Consider the following 18,454-nt stretch of genomic DNA (forward strand, 5'->3'; position numbering starts at 1 on the left):
GCTTTCCCTTTTTCACACAAACACTCACACACGCATAGCCACTTGTGTGTGGAAAAATTCACACATAAAAATAATTGAGGTTAGTTATTATGCTGCCCTGCCCCCTATTTTTCCCCGAACTGTTTTATTTTTAATAGCAAAAATATCATCATCGACCGCTCAATCAAATATTGAAAAGTTATTTCTAATCGTAATATTCGAAATGCCATAGAGAATATTAAAAAAATGAGGCGTTTGAAATAACTCATCAGCAGGGGCAAAGTGATGAGTGATAGGGGAGGGGAGAAGGGGGTGGGGCGGCGAAATTATGGCGATTATCTGGGGAATATAAAAATGTAATAAAAATATCTAATGTGCTGAAACGGGAATTAATTATTGATGCAATTCTAAATATGGACCTCCGGGCGTATGACTGGTGACGGCAATCATACGTCACGGAGCACCATAGAATTAAGAACTATAAACAATGTGCGGATCATTTGAAAATATGTTATTTAAAGGCCTATAGAAGGCGTGGTTTTTGTAAAAATGTTATTATGATTCCCCATAAGGCGTGGATTTAAAAAAATAGGGTTCTATCTAAGGCGCGGATTTTTTAAAAGATATTTTAAGGTCCCCTATAAGGCCTAGATTTTTTAAAAGATATTTTTAAGGTCCTCCATAAGGCCTAGATTTTTTAAAACATAATTTTAAGGTCTTCCATAAGGCCTAGATTTTTTAAAAGATATTTGTAAGGTCCTCCATAAGGCCTAGATTTTTTAAAAGATATTTTTACGGTCCTTCATAAGGCCTAGATTTTTTTAAAAAATATTTTTAACGTCCTCCATAAGGCCTAGATTTATTAAAACTTAATTTTAAGGTCGCTTAGATGGCCTGGATTTTTTTACAAAATATTTTTAAGGTCCTCTATAAGGCGAGGATTTAAAAAAATATATATAATGGACCTTTCAAGACGTAGATTTTTTCAAAAATATGTTTCCGCTCCTCTATAAGGCGAGAATTTTTTAAAACTTATTTTTAAGGTCCCTTATAAGACGTGGATTTTTATACCCTTCACCACACTGTGGTAACAGGCAAAAGGAAACGAGATAGATACATGGTTCCTTTTGAGAATATGCATAGAATCACTTTCTGAGACGATTTATGCATGTCCGTCTGCCCGTCCGTTTGTCTTTCCATGTTGAATTGTAAATAAAGTACAGGTCGCATTTTTCATTCGAATTGGATGAAATTTGGCGCAGCTCATTTATTTGGCCCAAAGACGAACTCTATTGAAATTGGGAAAAATAGGTTCAGATTTAGACATAGCTCGCATATATATTTTCGTCCGATTTTAGGTAAATGGTGCACTAAAGACCCGTTGATTTTCACGAAATTTGGCATAACGTACTGAATTAAGTCTAGAACGATATGTGTAAAATTTCGTGAAAATCGGTCCCGATTTAGATATAGCTCCCATATATATTTTCGTCTGATTTAAAGTAAATGGTCCACCAAAGTCCCTAAATATCTTTCGATGTTGTCGAAATTTGGCACAGCGTACTGAATTAAGCCTAGAATGATGTGTGCTAAGTTTCGTGAAAATCGGTTCGGATTTAGATATAGCTCTCATATAAATTTTCGTCCGATTTAAGGTAAATGGTGCACCAAAGTCTTTAAATATCTTTCGATTTGCACGAAATTTGGCACATTGTACTGAATTATGTCTAGAATGATAAGTGGCGAGTTTCGGAAAAATCGGTTTAGATTTAGATATAGGTCCCATATTTATTTTCGTCTGATTTAAAGTAAATGGTGCATCAAAGTCCCAAATATCTTTCGATTTGCAGGAAATTTGGCATAGCGTACTCAATTAAGTCAAGAATGATGTGTGCTGAGTTTCGTGAAAATCGGTTTATATTTAGATATATGTCCCATATATATTTTCGTCCGATTTTAGGTAAATGGTGTACCAAAGTCCCTATATACCTTTCGATTTGCCCGAAATTTGGCATAACGTACTGAATTAAGCCTAGAATGATGAGTGGCGAGGTTCGGAAACATCGGTTCAGATTTAGATATATTATATCATGTCAATGTTCTTTCGAAAAGGCGAAGTCTGTTAGGAGACATATGTAGAATATACCCAAAGTGGTGAAGGTTATCATATAGTCGTCCCAGTCCGACTTTACTACTTTCCATACTGGTTTTAAAAATATTTTTTAAGAGTCTAACACAAAGTAAACACTATACGGACCACAGAGCATATGTTGTATGTCATCAATCATATGCACCATACGCTAGGTGGTCCGTTGTCATGCACCTAGCGTATGGTGCATGACGTCACTCATACGCCAATTAAAAAAATCTTTTTATATAAATTTTGTATTAAATTTGTGTAGGGAACTTATGGAGCCTGGATTTTTTAAAACTTATTTTTTTCGGAGCCTATAGAAGGTGTAGATTTGTTAAAGAAATGTTTTAAGGTCCTATACAAGTCGTAGGTTTTTTTTTACATATTTTCAGGGTGCTTGAAGTGGCGTGATTTTTTTTTTTTAAATATTTTTAAGGACCTAACACAATAGAAGGCATAATGTGTTTCTGGACCTAACACAAAGTAAACACTATATGGACCACAGAGCGTATGTTGCATGTCATCAATGTTGCATGCCAACGGACCACCTAGCGTATGGTGCATGACGTCAATCATACGCCAATTAAAAAATCGTTTTATAGAAATTTTGTCTGAGAATTGTGTAAAAATATTTTTCGAAGGTAAACAAAAGTCTGAGACTTTTAAATTAAATTTAATTTAAAGATATTAAAGTGCTCTTAGTTCCTAAATTAAATTGTTCGGCATTTAATTTCTCTACCAAGGATAGTTGCTGCTGCCACACATTAATCTCCTTCACATCCAAACAGACTTTTCGCATCATAAATAGTTATTTTTTGTTTCGTTTTTGTAGCCATTGTTCGAGTGAAATCGGCATTAAAACACCTCAGCCATAGCAGCAGCTGAGTTTAAATCTTCGTCAACGAACTTTGTGAGCTATAGATAGATAGGTATTTCACACGTGATTTTAAATTGATTTTTGTTGTACATTTATGATTAACCCAGGGGTCGCCGATGAGGAAAATACATTTTTAAAAATTTAAAATATCGCCGATGTGCGGAAAATATATATATATTTTTTATAAAATCTCCTCCAGTTTCCGCTTATTTTATAGAAGAAATAAATGTTAGTACATTACGTACCACTGAGCGTATGATGAATGTCATCACTTATACGCTGTAGTACACCAAATTCGATCAGGAACGAACAAGGCATAGATTTTTAAAATATTTTTTTCAAGGACCTACATAAGGCGGATATTATTAAGGCGTGGATTTTTTAAAATATTTTTTCATGGACCTCCATAAGGCGTAGGTTTTTTAGGCGTGCATTTTTTAAAAAAAATATTTCTTCGTGGACCTACAAAAGGCGTGGATTTTTAAAAAAAATATTTTTCATGGACCTACATAAGGCGTAGATTTTTTAAAATATTTTTTCATGGACCTGCATAAGGCCTAGATTTTTAAGGCGTGGATTTTTTAAAATATTTTTTCATGGACCTACATAAGGCGTGGATTTTTTAAAAAAATATTTTTCGAACTTCCAACAAGGCGTGGATTTTTCAAAAAAATATTTTTCGAACATCCAACAAGGCGTGGATTTTTTAAATAATTATTTTTCGAACTTCCAACAAGGCGTGGACTTTTTAAAAAATTATTTTTCGAACTTCCAACAAGGCGTGGATTTTTTAAAAAATTATTTTTCGAACTTCCAACAAGGCGTGGATTTTTTAAAAAATTATTTTTCGAACAAGGCGTGGATTTTTTAAAAAAATATTTTTCGAACAAGGCGTGGATTTTTTAAAAAATTATTTTTCGAACAAGGCGTGGATTTTTTAAAAAATTATTTTTCGAACAAGGCGTGGATTTTTTTAAAAAATTATTTTTCGCAAGAGGCGTGGATTTTTTAAAAAATTATTTTTCGAACAAGGCGTGGATTTTTTAAAAAATTATTTTTCGAACAAGGCGTGGATTTTTTAAAAAATTATTTTTCGAACAAGGCGTGGATTTTTTAAAAAATTATTTTTCGAACAAGGCGTGGATTTTTTAAAAAATTATTTTTCGAACAAGGCGTGGATTTTTTAAAAAATTATTTTTCGAACAAGGCGTAGATTTTTTAAAAAATTATTTTTCGAACAAGGCGTGGATTTTTAAAAAAATTATTTTTCGAACAAGGCGTGGATTTTTAAAAAAATTATTTTTCGAACAAGGCGTGGATTTTTTAAAAAATTATTTTTCGAACAAGGCGTGGATTTTTTAAAAAATTATTTTTCGAACAAGGCGTGGATTTTTTAAAAAATTATTTTTCGAACAAGGCGTGGATTTTTTAAAAAATTATTTTTCGAACAAGGCGTTTATTTTTTAAAAAAATTATTTTTCGAACAAGGCGTGGATTTTTTAAAAAATTATTTTTCGAACAAGGCGTGGATTTTTTAAAAAATTATTTTTCGAACTTCCAACAAGGCGTGGATTTTTTAAAAAATTATTTTTCGAACTTCCAACAAGGCGTGGATTTTTTAAAAAATTATTTTTCGAACTTCCAACAAGGCGTGGATTTTTTAAAAAAATATTTTTCGAACTTCCAACAAGGCGTGGATTTTTTAAAAAATTATTTTTCGAGATCCAATCAAGGCGTGGATTTTTAAAAAAATATTTTTCGAGATCCAATCAAGGCGTGGATTTTTAAAAAAATATTTTTCGAGATCCAATCAAGGCGTGGATTTTTAAAAAAATATTTTTCGAGATCCAATCAAGGCGTGGATTTTTAAAAAAATATTTTTCGAACTTCCAACAAGGCGTGGATTTTTTAAAAAATTATTTTTCGAACGTGAAAATTTTAAGTATTTTTTTCAAGTTTTTGAATTTTTTTAAATTATTTTTCTCTCGGTCCCTTAATGGGTTATCCTCATTAAGCCGGTATCCTCTGCCATGCGATAGACAAACAAAGGATGTGTACACACATTATGAATGATGAATTCAATATTGAAATGATATCGACTGCATAGCCAAATACAATGGTCCCGCACACATATCGTCAACAGCACAGCAAACGGCCAGGTTTGCCACTCATTGTTGTTGTTGGGTACCCCCCATCTGGGAAAAGGCCTAGTCAATGCGGGATAGTGATTGGGCAACAACGCACTGCAATGAAAAAAAAAAAAACAAAACAGAAAAAATCTCCACACCTTTTGCTAACATTCATCCGATATTCATTCACATGTGTTTTTACGAATCTTTCTCACCCCATTCCCTCTTCTCCTCTTCATTTTCAGGTTGATGGCGAAGAGACTATTACCCTGCAGTTGAGCTTTCTACGTTTGCCTTGTGCCACACAATACATCAAAATACGTGATGGTCCATCATTATCCTCAACTTTGTTGATAGAGTTGCAGGGTGGTAGCGGAGGTGTTGGTGGCAATGTGGGGGTTGCTGGGACCAGTAACTCGGCTACGTCGACCACATCCCAGGGTAATGGCAATTTACCTGTTTTTGTGGAATCCAGTGGAGCTCAATTATTATTGGAATTTTTTGCCGGTGAGGATGGCAGCGGAGGCAGCATTGCGAACAATACTGAAATCCATACGGGCCTAATATGTACGGGTGGTTTTTTGGCCAACATTGAACAAATTGGTGAGTAATGATTTTTTGTTCGGCATCTTCTTCTATGGGGATTTATTAAATTGTCGCATTTTTGTTTTGTAGCTAAAAATTCTTCGGGCGCATTAAATAAACCGGTAATTGCCGCCACGGGCCTGACCATCAAAAGTCGGGCATTTCTGCAGAAGCCCAAAATGAAGTCGAAATTTACCCTGGTCCACTTGAGTGCGATTGTTTTTGCCAGCATCATAATACTCATCAGTGCTTTACTGGGTAAGTAAGCAGAGGCGGAACTTAAATATTCCGAGGCGGAACTCAAATATTCGAAGGAAAAATGTTGAATTTTTTCTTCTCTTCCTCCAGGTGCCCAATATGTTGTTCGCTATCGTAAATATCACTTGGCCATTGCCAAGCGGCGAGATGAAGGTTCTCGGCTCCATACACCCAGTGCTTCAATGAATTCTCTGGCCAGCCCACCTTCGAGAGCCATATCGACCACAACTTTGATTTCCGAAGTTATTTATATGGTTAAAATGCGACCGAAACATCAGCTAAGGCATTCGATTTTAAGGGAGAGTGTCGATGCGGAAAATTTGGCCCGAGAGACAGAAATGAAGGAGTCTGTCATAAAGGAACCGACGATAAATAGGTAAGAAGGAGGACTTTTTGAGAGGACTAAAATACTTTTCGAACTTCTAATTAGGCGTGGATTTTTACAAAAATATTTTTCGAACTTCTAAAAATATGTTTCGAACTTTTTATTAGGCGTGGATTTAAAAAAAATATTTTTCGAACTTCTAAAAATAATTTTCGAACTTCTAATAAGTCGTGGATTTTTTAAAAAATATTTTTCGAAATTCTTATTAGACCTGGAATTAAAAAAAAATTTCGAACTTCTAAAAATATTTTTCGAACTTTTTATTAGGCATGGATTTTTAAAAAAATATTTTTCGAACTTCTAAAAATATTTTTCGAAATTCCCATTAAGCGTGGATTAAAAAAAATCGAACTTCTAAAAATATTTTTCGAACTTCTTATTAGGCGCGAATTTTTACAAAAATATTTTTCGAACTTCTGAAAATAATTTTCGAACTTTTTATTAGGCTTGGATTTAAAAAAAAATATTTTTCGAACTTCTTATTAGGCGTGGATTTTTAAAAAATTATTTTTCGAACTTCTTATAAGGCGTGGATTTTTAAAAGAAATATTTTTTAGGGCCTACCACATGGCGTGGATTTTTAAAAGAAATATTTGTTAGGGCCTACCACATGGCGTGGATTTTTAAAAAATTATTTTTCGAACTTCTAAAAATAATTTTCGATCTTCTTATTAGGCGTGAATATTTAAAAAAATAATCTTCGAACTTCCAAAAATATTTTTCGAACTTCTAATAAGACGTGGATTTTTTAAAAGAATATTTTTTCAAACTTCTATAATTTTCGAACATTTTATTAGGCGTGGTTTTTAAAAAAATATTTTTTGAACTTCTAAAAATATTTTTCGAACTTTTTATAAGGCGTGGATTTTTTAAAAAATATTTTTTCAAACTTCTAAGTTTTCGAACTTCTTATTGGGCGTGGATTTTTTAAAAAAAAATATTTTTCGAACTAGTAAAAAATAGTTTTGGAACTTCTTATTAGGCGTGGATTTTTTAAAAAATATTTTTCGAACTTCTAAAAATTATTTTTGATCTTTTTATTAGGTGTGGATTTTTAAAAAAAATATTTTTCGAACTTCCTTTAAGGCGTGGATTTTTTAAAAATATTTTTCGAACTTCCTTTAAGGCGTGGATTTTTTAAAAAATATTTTTCGGGACTTCGCATGGGCGTAGATTTTAAAAAAAAAATTCTCGGGACTTCGCATTGGCGTAGATTTTTTAAAAAATATTTTTCGAACTTCTAAAAATATTTTTCGAACTTCTTATTAGGTGTAGATTTTTAAAAAAATATTTTTTGAACTTTTAAAAATATTTTTCGAACTTCTTATTAGGCGTAGATTTTTAAAAAAATATTTTTCGAACTTCTAATAAGACGTGGATTTTTTAAAAGAATATTTTTTCGAACTTCTAAAAATAATTTTCGAACTTTTTATTAGGCGTGATTTTTCAAAAATATTTTTCGAACTTCTAAAAATATTTTTCGAACTTCTAAAAATATTTTTCGAACTTCTTATTAGGCGTAGATTTAAAAAAAAATCTTTTTCGAACTTCTTATTAAGCGTGGATTTTTCGAACTTCTAAAATCTTTTTCGAACTACTTATTAGGCGTGGATTTTTAAAAAATATTTTTCGAACTTCTAAAAATATTTTCGAACTTCTTATTAGGCGTGAATTTAAAAAAAAATTTTTGCCGAACTTCTTATTAGGCTTGGTCTCTTAAAAAAAAATTTTTCGAACTTCTTATAATCCTTAGCCTCCTGACTTATCCCCTCCCCCTCTTTTCTTTCTTTTTTAGTGTCGATGAACTCGGCAGCAATGTTTCGATTAGCACCTTGCGCAATGAAATCATATCACCAACCACCGAATCTATGAGTCGCACTCCCTCCACTGAAGGCGGCTTGGTGCAGCGTACCGCCAGTGAGTGTTCAATTGGTAATGAGGCCGATGAGGACGAAAATGATCCACGTAATGCCACACTGAAGCGTAAGGATAGCGCTAAAGATTCCGAAAGTATTATCTCATCGGGAATGTCATCGATCTGCCAGAGCCCACCCATGAATACGAAGCGTAGTAGTAAATATTCCGAACGCTATGATGCTGCCACCCTGAAAATGACCAATTCCTATATGGAAGAGAAAACCGATTGTGAGTCACTGAAATCGATTATTGTTCATCAGCAGCAACAGCATCAGAGAATGAATCCACGATGCTGTTCGGTAAATTTGACAAATGTAAGTGGGTGCGGAAGAGGTAAAGGGGAGGGTCGAGATTTTTAATTCGTTTCTTTTTTATCTTTCTAGGGCTGCTATTCTCCTGCCTCGAGCATCATTAGCTCCGCCACCATACGCAGCACAAATGCCAAGGAGAGCAAGGAGAAACAAAATCGCAAGAAGTTGTTGGCCCGCCCGGGATCAGAATTCTCTCTGGGAAATCAGGAGGACTTCGAGCTGGACTATTATGACTACAATGTAACAAATGCCGGTGCGGCTCCCGGTTCATATTTGGGTATGGATCCAGCCTATTTAATATGGATACCACCCTTTGATGATATACCCGATTCCCCGGAGCGGGAAGATGATGATAAAACCCCCGAACCAATACCGGATGAAAATCATCCTCTCTACGAAGATATTAAAATGCCAAAATATGGACACTATCTTAGTCCGCATAGTAATACGAACTCGAGTAATAATACCACCACCAATACCAGTCCCATATCAGATGAATTATCCCCGCTGAATAGTAACTATCACTCCAAAGCGACAACACCCTCCGAAACAGATTTGAAAAATTGCCTCATACGCAAGGCAATTTCTTCGAATTCACAAAATTCACCCTCCAAACAATCGACACCATATCTATCGCGTAAGAAACGTAAACATCAGCGGCAGCAATCGAAATCGACAATGTCGCTAGGGCATCATGACCCCGCCGAAGAAGAGAGTATACCCCTGAAGGAGTTAAATTGTACCAAATCGGCACGCAATTTGGTGCTGCAACACCAAGAAAATCACCCAAACCAACCCATGGAAACGGGTACCATTTTGGAGACGGATTCTATGAACGGGTCGTATATCGAAAAGGAAACATCGGTTGTTAAATCACCAAGTGATTTACAAAACTATACTTCGGATATACAATTTGCGGATGATAGTGATGGCAGTGATATTGAATTATCGTCCATAGGACATCAAAAAGAGCGTAAGTTATCGGCAAAGGAAATACTGGCGGAGGAATGTAAAATTGTAAGGGATATGAAAAAGGTTAGCGGGACACTGTTGTCGCAGCAGACACATCCAACAACGCGTACAATGAAAAGGACACAGGTTTAAGGAGGTTGAGGGAAATATTTGAGGAGAAACGAATATTTAGTGACCCCTTCGGAACAAATCTTTAAATATTTCCCCACAAAATTTCTGCAAATTTTATAGACCTTGGAGCGCTCTAGAAAAAAAAATTAAAAGTCCTGTAGGGCCCTGGGAATATTTTTTTGTTTCAACTTCTAAACTTTATCAATAATCACAGCCTTGGGAGACTCGGGAAATTTTTAAAATGTCGAGGCCTTATGGGACCTTGAAAATTTTTCTGAAAATAATTCAAATCTCGTAATCACTTTTTATTCTAAGCATCATCAGAATCCCACAAGGCACGAATGAAAATATTTATAAATATTCGAAGCCCTATGAAATCATGTGAAACCTGATCAAAGAAAAATTCTGCAAAGTCTTTTTTTAATATTCTAGACCTTGTGGAATTGTGTGAAAATATTTTTTCATAATCCAGGTCTTATGGAATCGGGATAAATATTCTTGACAAACTTCAAAAATTTGCTAATGTCTTAAAAACCCCTTTGAAAAATCATTGAGTCTCTCGAACAAAGTCCTGTAAATGCCCAAAGACTTGTGGAACCCAAACACTGAAAATTAAATAACAGAAATCGAATCCTTGGTAAAAAATTTTGGAAGTATTTAAGGATTTGTGGGACCACGGAAACTTCTTTAGTGTTGTGGGACCTTGTGGGATACCGAAGAATTATTTTTTTATATTTAAAACCTTATGGAGCCATGTTTGACCCCGGGAACAAATTCTTTAAATCGCCAAAGGGTTGAAACCCTAGCAACAATTTCTTTAAAATATTCAAACCATATAGGACCCTGGGAAAATATTTTTAAATAATTCAAGTGTTATTGAGGCAGGAAACAAAAATCACTAAACCTTCAAAGTCTAGTTAAAGGCTTTAATTGATCTTCAAATGAGCAAAGCCCCTGTTGGGCGCTTGAAATGTTGTAAATATCATTAAGACTTGTAGAACTCGGAAAATTAAAAAATCCCAGCCCTGTTGGACCTTGGAAAAATGTTTTGGAAATTATCAAGCCTCGTGGCACCGAGGAAATTATTTTTTAATATACGAAACCTTATTGAGGCATGTGGGATCCAGAAAAAATGTTTTCAAAAGATAAAAGGGGCTTGGCTCCTTGTTCGGAGCTTAAAAATTATTTAAGAAATCTAGCCCTCTGTTGGAAGTTTGAATAAAACTCTGTAAATACCCTAAACCGTGTAGCATCATGAACATTTTTTCTTAGACTTATGGGATCTTAAAAAAAAAACTGAAAAAAAAATATCCTTGTGGGACTCTGGCCACAAATTGTTTGAAATTTTCCCGGTCTCATGAAACCTCGAGAAAGTATTTTTAAATATTTTTAGCCTTAAGGGACCCTGAAAGGTGTTTGTAAAAAATTCGTTAAATTTTAAAAGCCTTGTATGACCATTGACAAAAAAATCTTTAAAAATCTATGCCTATGAACAAAATCTCCAAGCGTTACGAGACCTGAAAAAAATGTTGTACCTATTTCAAGTCATGTGCGACACAGGGACAATTTTCTTAAATCTAAAATCCTTCCAAACTTTCTAATAACCTAGGAACAAATTTATTAAGTATTTCAATCATTGTGGAACCCTGGAAAATTTTAAAATACTTCTGGTATTTTAAGAGGGATACTTTTTTCTAATTTAAAAATCCACAATAATAATTCTTTAAAAATTAAGGACATGTTCGGAGCTTAAAAAAATATTCTTTTAACAATCCACGATTCGTAATCCATAGCAGACTCCATTAAAAGTCTTCTACAATTTGACGACGCCTTGTGAACCTCCTTCAAAAGTCCACGTCATGTGCGGCTCCTTTAGAAAATTCCACTCCATAAGTGCCACCATTTAAAAAAAAAAATCCTTTAAGAATTCCACGCCACGCGAACCTCCTTTAAAATATTCTTCAAGAAGTCCACGCATTTTTATGGCCAATAAAAAATATTCTTCAAGAAGTCCATGCTATGTGAATCTGCTGTTAAATATTCGGTAAAAACGTCCACGTCATGAGGAGCTCCATGAAAAAATTTGTTTTCCAAAACTCAACGCCTTGTGAGCCTTCTTTCAAATATTCATTATAAAGTCCCCCACATGTAAACCTACATAAAAATTTTCCTTACGGAATCAGCGACTTATCAGCCTTCTTCGAGTCCAAACTCCACTTCTTGTAAGAATCCATGAAAAACTATTCTGCTCCTCCTTTAAAATTCCACCATTAAAAATTAGTCTCCTTAAAAAAATTCTTTAAAAATCCACGTTCAGGAGGGTGACATCCTTAAAACTCCACTTCTTTTGGGGTTCCATGAAAAATATTCTTTAAATAATCTACGCCCTTGAAAACTCCACGATTTGTGAGGCTCCATGAAAAAAATACAATAAAAATAGGCTTTGCTTATTCTACGCTTAAATATTTGCAGGTCTTAAGTTTTGTTTCTAATCAGAAACCAATCCGGATAACAGTTCTATTCAATATTACCCAAATATATTAAAAGTGAACAACGGTATAAATACGTTGGGCGCCACAATACATTTATCATCAATTTTCATTTATCATTCATCAAATTTTTTGGACGCTGTGTGCATTAGGCGCCACAAGTACCGTATTATCAAATTTTAACTTCCGATAAATCTCAATATATTTTTAAAATGTTCATATGAACATGTCATCGTGGGCGCCAATTTCTATTTCTAATGTTTCATGTCGCTTTTTTGAAAGTTGGATAAACTGAATCATTATTAGTTGACTTATTAATTAAATTCCAAAAAAAATGTATTAAGTGTTTATAAAAATATCTTACGTTGGGCGCCATATTCCTTTTTCATTTTGATTTTATTTCGGGCCCGAACTGGATAGAATAAGTTCTATACTACAACTTTCTTATCGTCAATATAACATTAGAATTCATCCAATTAATTCCAATAAATATGTAATACGCTGATGTAAACGTTGGGCGCCAACATTATTTTTTTTTTTTTTTTTTGAGACAATCGAACTTTAATATTCATCTATAAATTTCGAAGAAAATAACATTTAAAGTACTGACAGTCGTCTCGGCCGCCAATTATCATCTTTGATTTTTCATGTCGACTTATTTTTCTATGGATACCGGCAATCTATTCTATCCCTCAGTAATATCCAAATAAAACGTGTATGGTGCTGATTGGAACATATCACGTTCTATTTTTTAAATCTTACAAAGCGGAAAACCCTTATTCTTACCCAGATTGATGAATCGATCTTTAACATTCCTCTGATATATTCCAAAGAAATGTGCAAAGTGTTTAAGTGAACGCGTCACTCTGGGCGCCAACTGTCATTTTTTTTTACTCTGGTAATTTCCTACAAAATATGTGAAGGTCCGGAATACATGTCACGTTGGGCGACAATTTATGTAATGCTTGCTTATCATCTACCATAACCTCTTTGTCGTCTATCCATATGTAAGAATTATATGAAATTTGCCATTGGGTGCCAAATTTAAATTTTTTATTTTTCATTTCGATATTCGAGCTGGCTTCAATCTATCCTTTTTAGGATTCTCCTCGAAAAATCTGTTCTTTTGTTTTTTTTGTGCGAAGATTATAGAATGCGGAAAAGGAAAAATAAGACAAATGTTAAAGGTTTTATATGTCTAGGTGTTTTAACGCCATAAATCATTTATGATTCTATTTCTTTCACTATTTGTAAATTTTCTCTATCGACCATAAAATGTTCTGAAATTTCCTTCTAAACGTTGGGCGCTAAATATCTGTCATTGTATTGGTTATGCTGGTTATCCATATCTTAAATATTCCGTAATTTTAACTCAAAAAATATTATGGGCATCGTATGAAGTTCTCACATTGCCCATGGGTTTGGGACGGCATTTATTAGTTAAGATTTTCCATGGCAATTTTTTTAACACCGTAATGGCCTTCATGTTTCTCCACTATGTACATGTGCGTTTTGAGTATTCAAATTTCTATTGATTCACTTTGGGCAGAAAATATTTCATTATGTGCATTAAATTATATTTCTATGAATTTCTCGAGCCGGACTTTCTACTAGACAATTTGTTCCAAAAACGCCTCCTTGATGACACATATTGGAACTTTGTTTTCAGGCGAATTTTTTATAGGCCTTGCTCTAGACATCAGAAGACCATTGGAACTTTGTTTTCAGGCGAATTTATTATAAGCCTTGCTCTAGACTTCAGAAGACCATTTAAATACATTTGATAAATCTTGGAATTTATCCCATTGGAACTTCTCGTATCCTACGTTGGGCGCCATTTATATAAGTAATCTAATATTACTATTTCCGATTGAGATATTTTCTGAAGAACCTTTGAATTTTTAATTTTTCATATGATTTTTATACCCTTCACCACACTGTGGTACAGGGTATTATGTCTTTGTGCATATGTTTGTAACAGGCAAAAGGAATCGAGATAGACCCATGGTTCCTTTTGAGAATATGCATAGAATCACTTTCTGAGTCGATTTATGCATGTCCGTCCGTCTGTTGATGTTAAATTGTAAACAAAGTACAGGTCGCATTTATAATCCGATTTGGCTGAAATTTGGCACAGCTCATTTATTTGGCCCAAGGACGAACCCTATTGAAATTGGGAAAAATCGGTTCAGATTTAGATATAGCTCCCATATATATTTTTGTCCGATTTGAGGACTTTAGTCCCTGAAAATCATCCCATTTGCACGAATTTCGGTACAGCGTACTGAGTTAAGTCTAAAATGATCTGTGCCAAATTCCGAGAAAATCGGATCAGATTTAGATATAGCTCCCATATATAGTTTCGTCCGATTTAAGGTAAATGTGGCACCAAAGTCCCTCTGTATCTTTCGATTTGCATGAAATTTGGCACAGAGTACTGAATTAGGTCCAGAATGATGTTTGCCAAGTTTCGAGAAAATCGGTTCAGATTTAGATATAGCTCCCATATATAGTTTCTACCGATGTAAGGTAAATGTGGCACCAGAGTCCCTCCATATCTTTCGATTTGCATGAAATTTGGCACAGAGTACTGACTGAGGTCCAGAATGATGTGTGTCAAGTTTCGGGAAAATCGGATCAGATTTAGATATAGCTCCCATATATAGTTTCCTCCGATTTAAGGTAAATGGGGCACCAAAGTCCCTCTATATCTTTCGATTTGCATGAAATTTGGCACAGAGTACTGAATTAGGTCCAGAATGATGTGTGCCAAGTTTCGAGAAAATCGGTTCAGATTTAGATATAGCTCCCATATATAGTTTCGTCCGATTTAAGGTATATGGTTCACCAAAGTCCCTCTATATCTTTCGATTTGCATGAAATTTGGCAGAGAGTACTGAATTAAGTTCAGAATGATGTGTGCCAAACTTCGAGAAAATCAGTTCAGATTTAGATATAGCTCCCATATATAGTTTCCTCCGATTTAGGGTAAATGGTGCACCAAAGTCCCTGTATATCTTTCGATTTGCATGAAATTTGGCACAGAGTACTGACTGAGGTCCAGAATGATGTGTGTCAAGTTTCGAGAAAATCGGTTCAGATTTAGATATAGCTCCCATATATAGTTTCGTCCGATTTAAGGTAAATGGGGCACCAAAGTCCCTGTATATCTTTCGATTTGCATGAAATTTGGCACAGAGTACTGACTGAGGTCCAGAATGATGTGTGTCAAGTTTCGAGAAAATCGGTTCAGATTTAGATATAGCTCCCATATATAGTTTCGTCCGATTTAAGGTAAATGGGGCACCAAAGTCCCTCTATATCTTTCGATTTGCATGAAATTTGGCACAGAGTACTGAATTAGGTCCAGAATGATGTGTGCCAAGTTTCGAGAAAATCGGTTCAGATTTAGATATAGCTCCCATATATAGTTTCGTCCGATTTAAGGTAAATGGTGCACCAAAGTCTCTATATATCTTTCGATTTGCACGAAATTTGGCATTGCGTAATGAATTAATGAATGTGTGTTTAGTTTCGTGAAAATCGGTCCAGATTTAGATATAGCTCCATATATATCGTCCGATATATATATATATATATATATACGCTTATAATAGATTTTCATAATTTTGTCCCTGGTCCTTTAAAAATTCGACGTCTTTTAGGTTTCATCTGTTGGATATACCGAAAGTGGTGAAGGGTATCATATAGTCGGCCCCGTCCGACTTTACTGCTTTCCTTACTGGTTTTATATAAATCAGCCAGCTCAATTTAGGAGCACAATTTGATGCATATCTTCATGATAAGTTAGGCATTATATGTTGAAAAGAAGATTTCCAATTTCATGGCATATCAGTTGAGGAGAACAATTTTTATCGGATCATTACCTGTACTAACCTTTCATTTTTTTATTTTTCAAGCTTTGGAAATTTTGAATTTCTTGTCAATTTTTTTAAAACTTGTTTCTGTCGATATATTGTAACGTTGGGCGCCATATTTCAATTTCCCGAATTTTCTCCTTTCAAAATAACCCGAGAAAACTAATTTTCCCCACTTAACCTAAATAAACCTTAAACCAATTATTGTACGCACAAATTTTGTTTGTTATTGTAAATATTAAACCCAAAAAATAAACCGAAGATTAGTTATAGATTAAAAATAAAATAAGTCAAAAAAAACCCAAGGATCTCTAAAATATTTTAAATATTAAAAAATTATTCACCAATAAAGAAACCCATTGCATATAAAAGCTGTGACTGTATAATCCATGTATGTATTTAATTAATTAAAAACGATTTTTTTTATCTCTTTTAGTCATTTAGTTTAGTGATAGATACTAGTTTTTAAAATATCCTCACATCAAAAAGAAAATATCGTAAAAGAAAACAAGAACACTGTACCTCTCTCTCTATCTCACTCACTTTCTCAATATATATATTTTTCCCAAAATGTATTTCTCTTTAGTATAACGTATAAGGATAATATATATTCACATAGTAAATAAGGTTTATATGGTAACCATATAGAAAAATTGATTAAAATATTAAAAAATAAGGATGGAAGATCAAGTTCGAAATAGGTATCCTAATAATCACTCGATTAGAATTTGTATTTCGTTCGACTTAATAAAAATTATTACAAGTTACTCCTGAGGTCTTTATATAGAGAAGAGTATGTTTATATAGAAAGAGCATGTTTTCTGAATTGTAATTTTTTCTTCGAGACCCTCTTTATTAACTTCCGATTGGGCGCCATTGTAAATTTTTCATAAAAATTCCAAAAAGTTTGTTTTTAACTAATCTCCAATTTTTTTACTTTTTTGATTGTAGTATTCAGGATTAACCCTTGCACAAATATGTTCTCTTTGAACCGATAATTTTGTTAACAATTTTTGTTAAAAATTTTGTTAATGTTCTTCATAGAGTTACCGAATGGAAGGCTACAGAAACTTCATAGCTAGTCTCTATGCTAGACTTCATGAAAGGCATGAATATTTAATAGAGTCTTCAGGCCTAATAAAATGTATTAGAAGATACATTTTCGAAATTATACACGCGTGAACCAGTAAGGTTTTATAGATTACCTGAAGGGTATGGTAATTCTATAGAGCATAGAATCATTATTCTTCGATTATAACGCTAAAGAATTTTTGTAGGCATTCTTAAGATTGGGGAGACCTTTATTCAGGCCTTTTGTATGTTGTCTTTGTAGATAAACTGAAAGTCAAATATTCGTATAGATCAGCTGAAAGGAGTCGCTATAGATGAGCTAAAGGGGGTTTCTGTAGCCGCCACACTACAGGGTATCTTCATAGACGAGCTGAAGGATATCCTCATAGGTGAGCTGAAATGTATATATATATATATATATAGACGAGTTGAAGAGAATCTCCATGGGCGAGCTGGTAGGGTGTTTTTATTGGCGAGCTGACACGAATCTCAATAGTCGAACTGTAGGGATGTCCCTATAGACGAGCTGAAGGGTTTTCTAAAGCCGCACTGCTGAATATCTTCATAGGTGAGCTGATGGATATCTTCATAGGTGAGATGAAATGGAACTCTATAGCTGATCTGCAAGGAGTCTCTTTAGACGAACTGAAGGGAATCTCCATGGGCGAGCTGAAAGGGTATCTTTATTGGCGAGCTGATGCGAATCTCTATAGCGCAACTGAAGGGAGTCTCTATAGTTAAACTGAGAATAATCTCCATAGGCGAGTTTTAAACAGATTCTGCAGGGAGTTTCTATAAACGAAAAGAAGGAAATCTTTGTAGGCGAACTGAAGGTAGTCTCTATAGACTAACATAATTAAATGCAAATTTTTCTCTTATTACGTTGGGCGCCACATTTCACATTTGTCAGTATTCGAACTTCTACAATGTCTGACTTCAGATATGACGGTAATGAGTGGCTTAGAGATTTTTCATAAATATTGCACGAACTGAATGGAGTCTCTATAGACAAACTTAATTAAATGCAAATTTTCCTCTTATCACGTTGGCGCCAAATTTTTACATTCGTCAAAATTCGAACTTCTACAATGTCTGACTTCAGATATGATAGTAATGTATGTCTTAAATATTTTTCATAAATTTTGCACTGGTTTCAGAGAATATTTTTTACTGAGACGTTGGGCGCCATATGTCAACTGTCGCTTTATTAAATATTGATTCGAGTCAATTTTGAAGTTTTAAAGAATTATTAGAGTTATAAATCATGATAGGGCGACACGTAGCTTCCTAAAAAAATTATTTTTTTGTTGGATCATTTTAGTCTTTTTTAGGTTGGGCGCCATTTTATGAATTTTCAA

At 34.0% G+C, this 18,454-nt stretch overlaps 1 protein-coding gene across 1 annotated transcript; it reads left to right on the top strand.

The window, feature by feature from the left end:
* Window positions 1-5,364: 5,364 nt before the first annotated feature.
* On the top strand, window positions 5,365-9,679 carry LOC133329276 (uncharacterized; the record flags this gene model as incomplete). Its single annotated transcript, XM_061537766.1, has 6 exons — window positions 5,365-5,511; window positions 5,560-5,722; window positions 5,795-5,962; window positions 6,053-6,313; window positions 8,112-8,578; window positions 8,648-9,679. Coding segments are annotated over 6 exons (2,238 nt in total), but the record flags the coding sequence as incomplete, so codon positions are not given.
* Window positions 9,680-18,454: the final 8,775 nt, after the last annotated feature.

The sequence above is a fragment of the Musca vetustissima genome, unplaced genomic scaffold (assembly GCF_032173495.1).
Source record: "Musca vetustissima isolate MV318-11 ecotype Yass unplaced genomic scaffold, APGP_CSIRO_Mvet_v1 utg95341, whole genome shotgun sequence".
Taxonomy (NCBI): Eukaryota; Metazoa; Arthropoda; class Insecta; order Diptera; family Muscidae; genus Musca; species Musca vetustissima.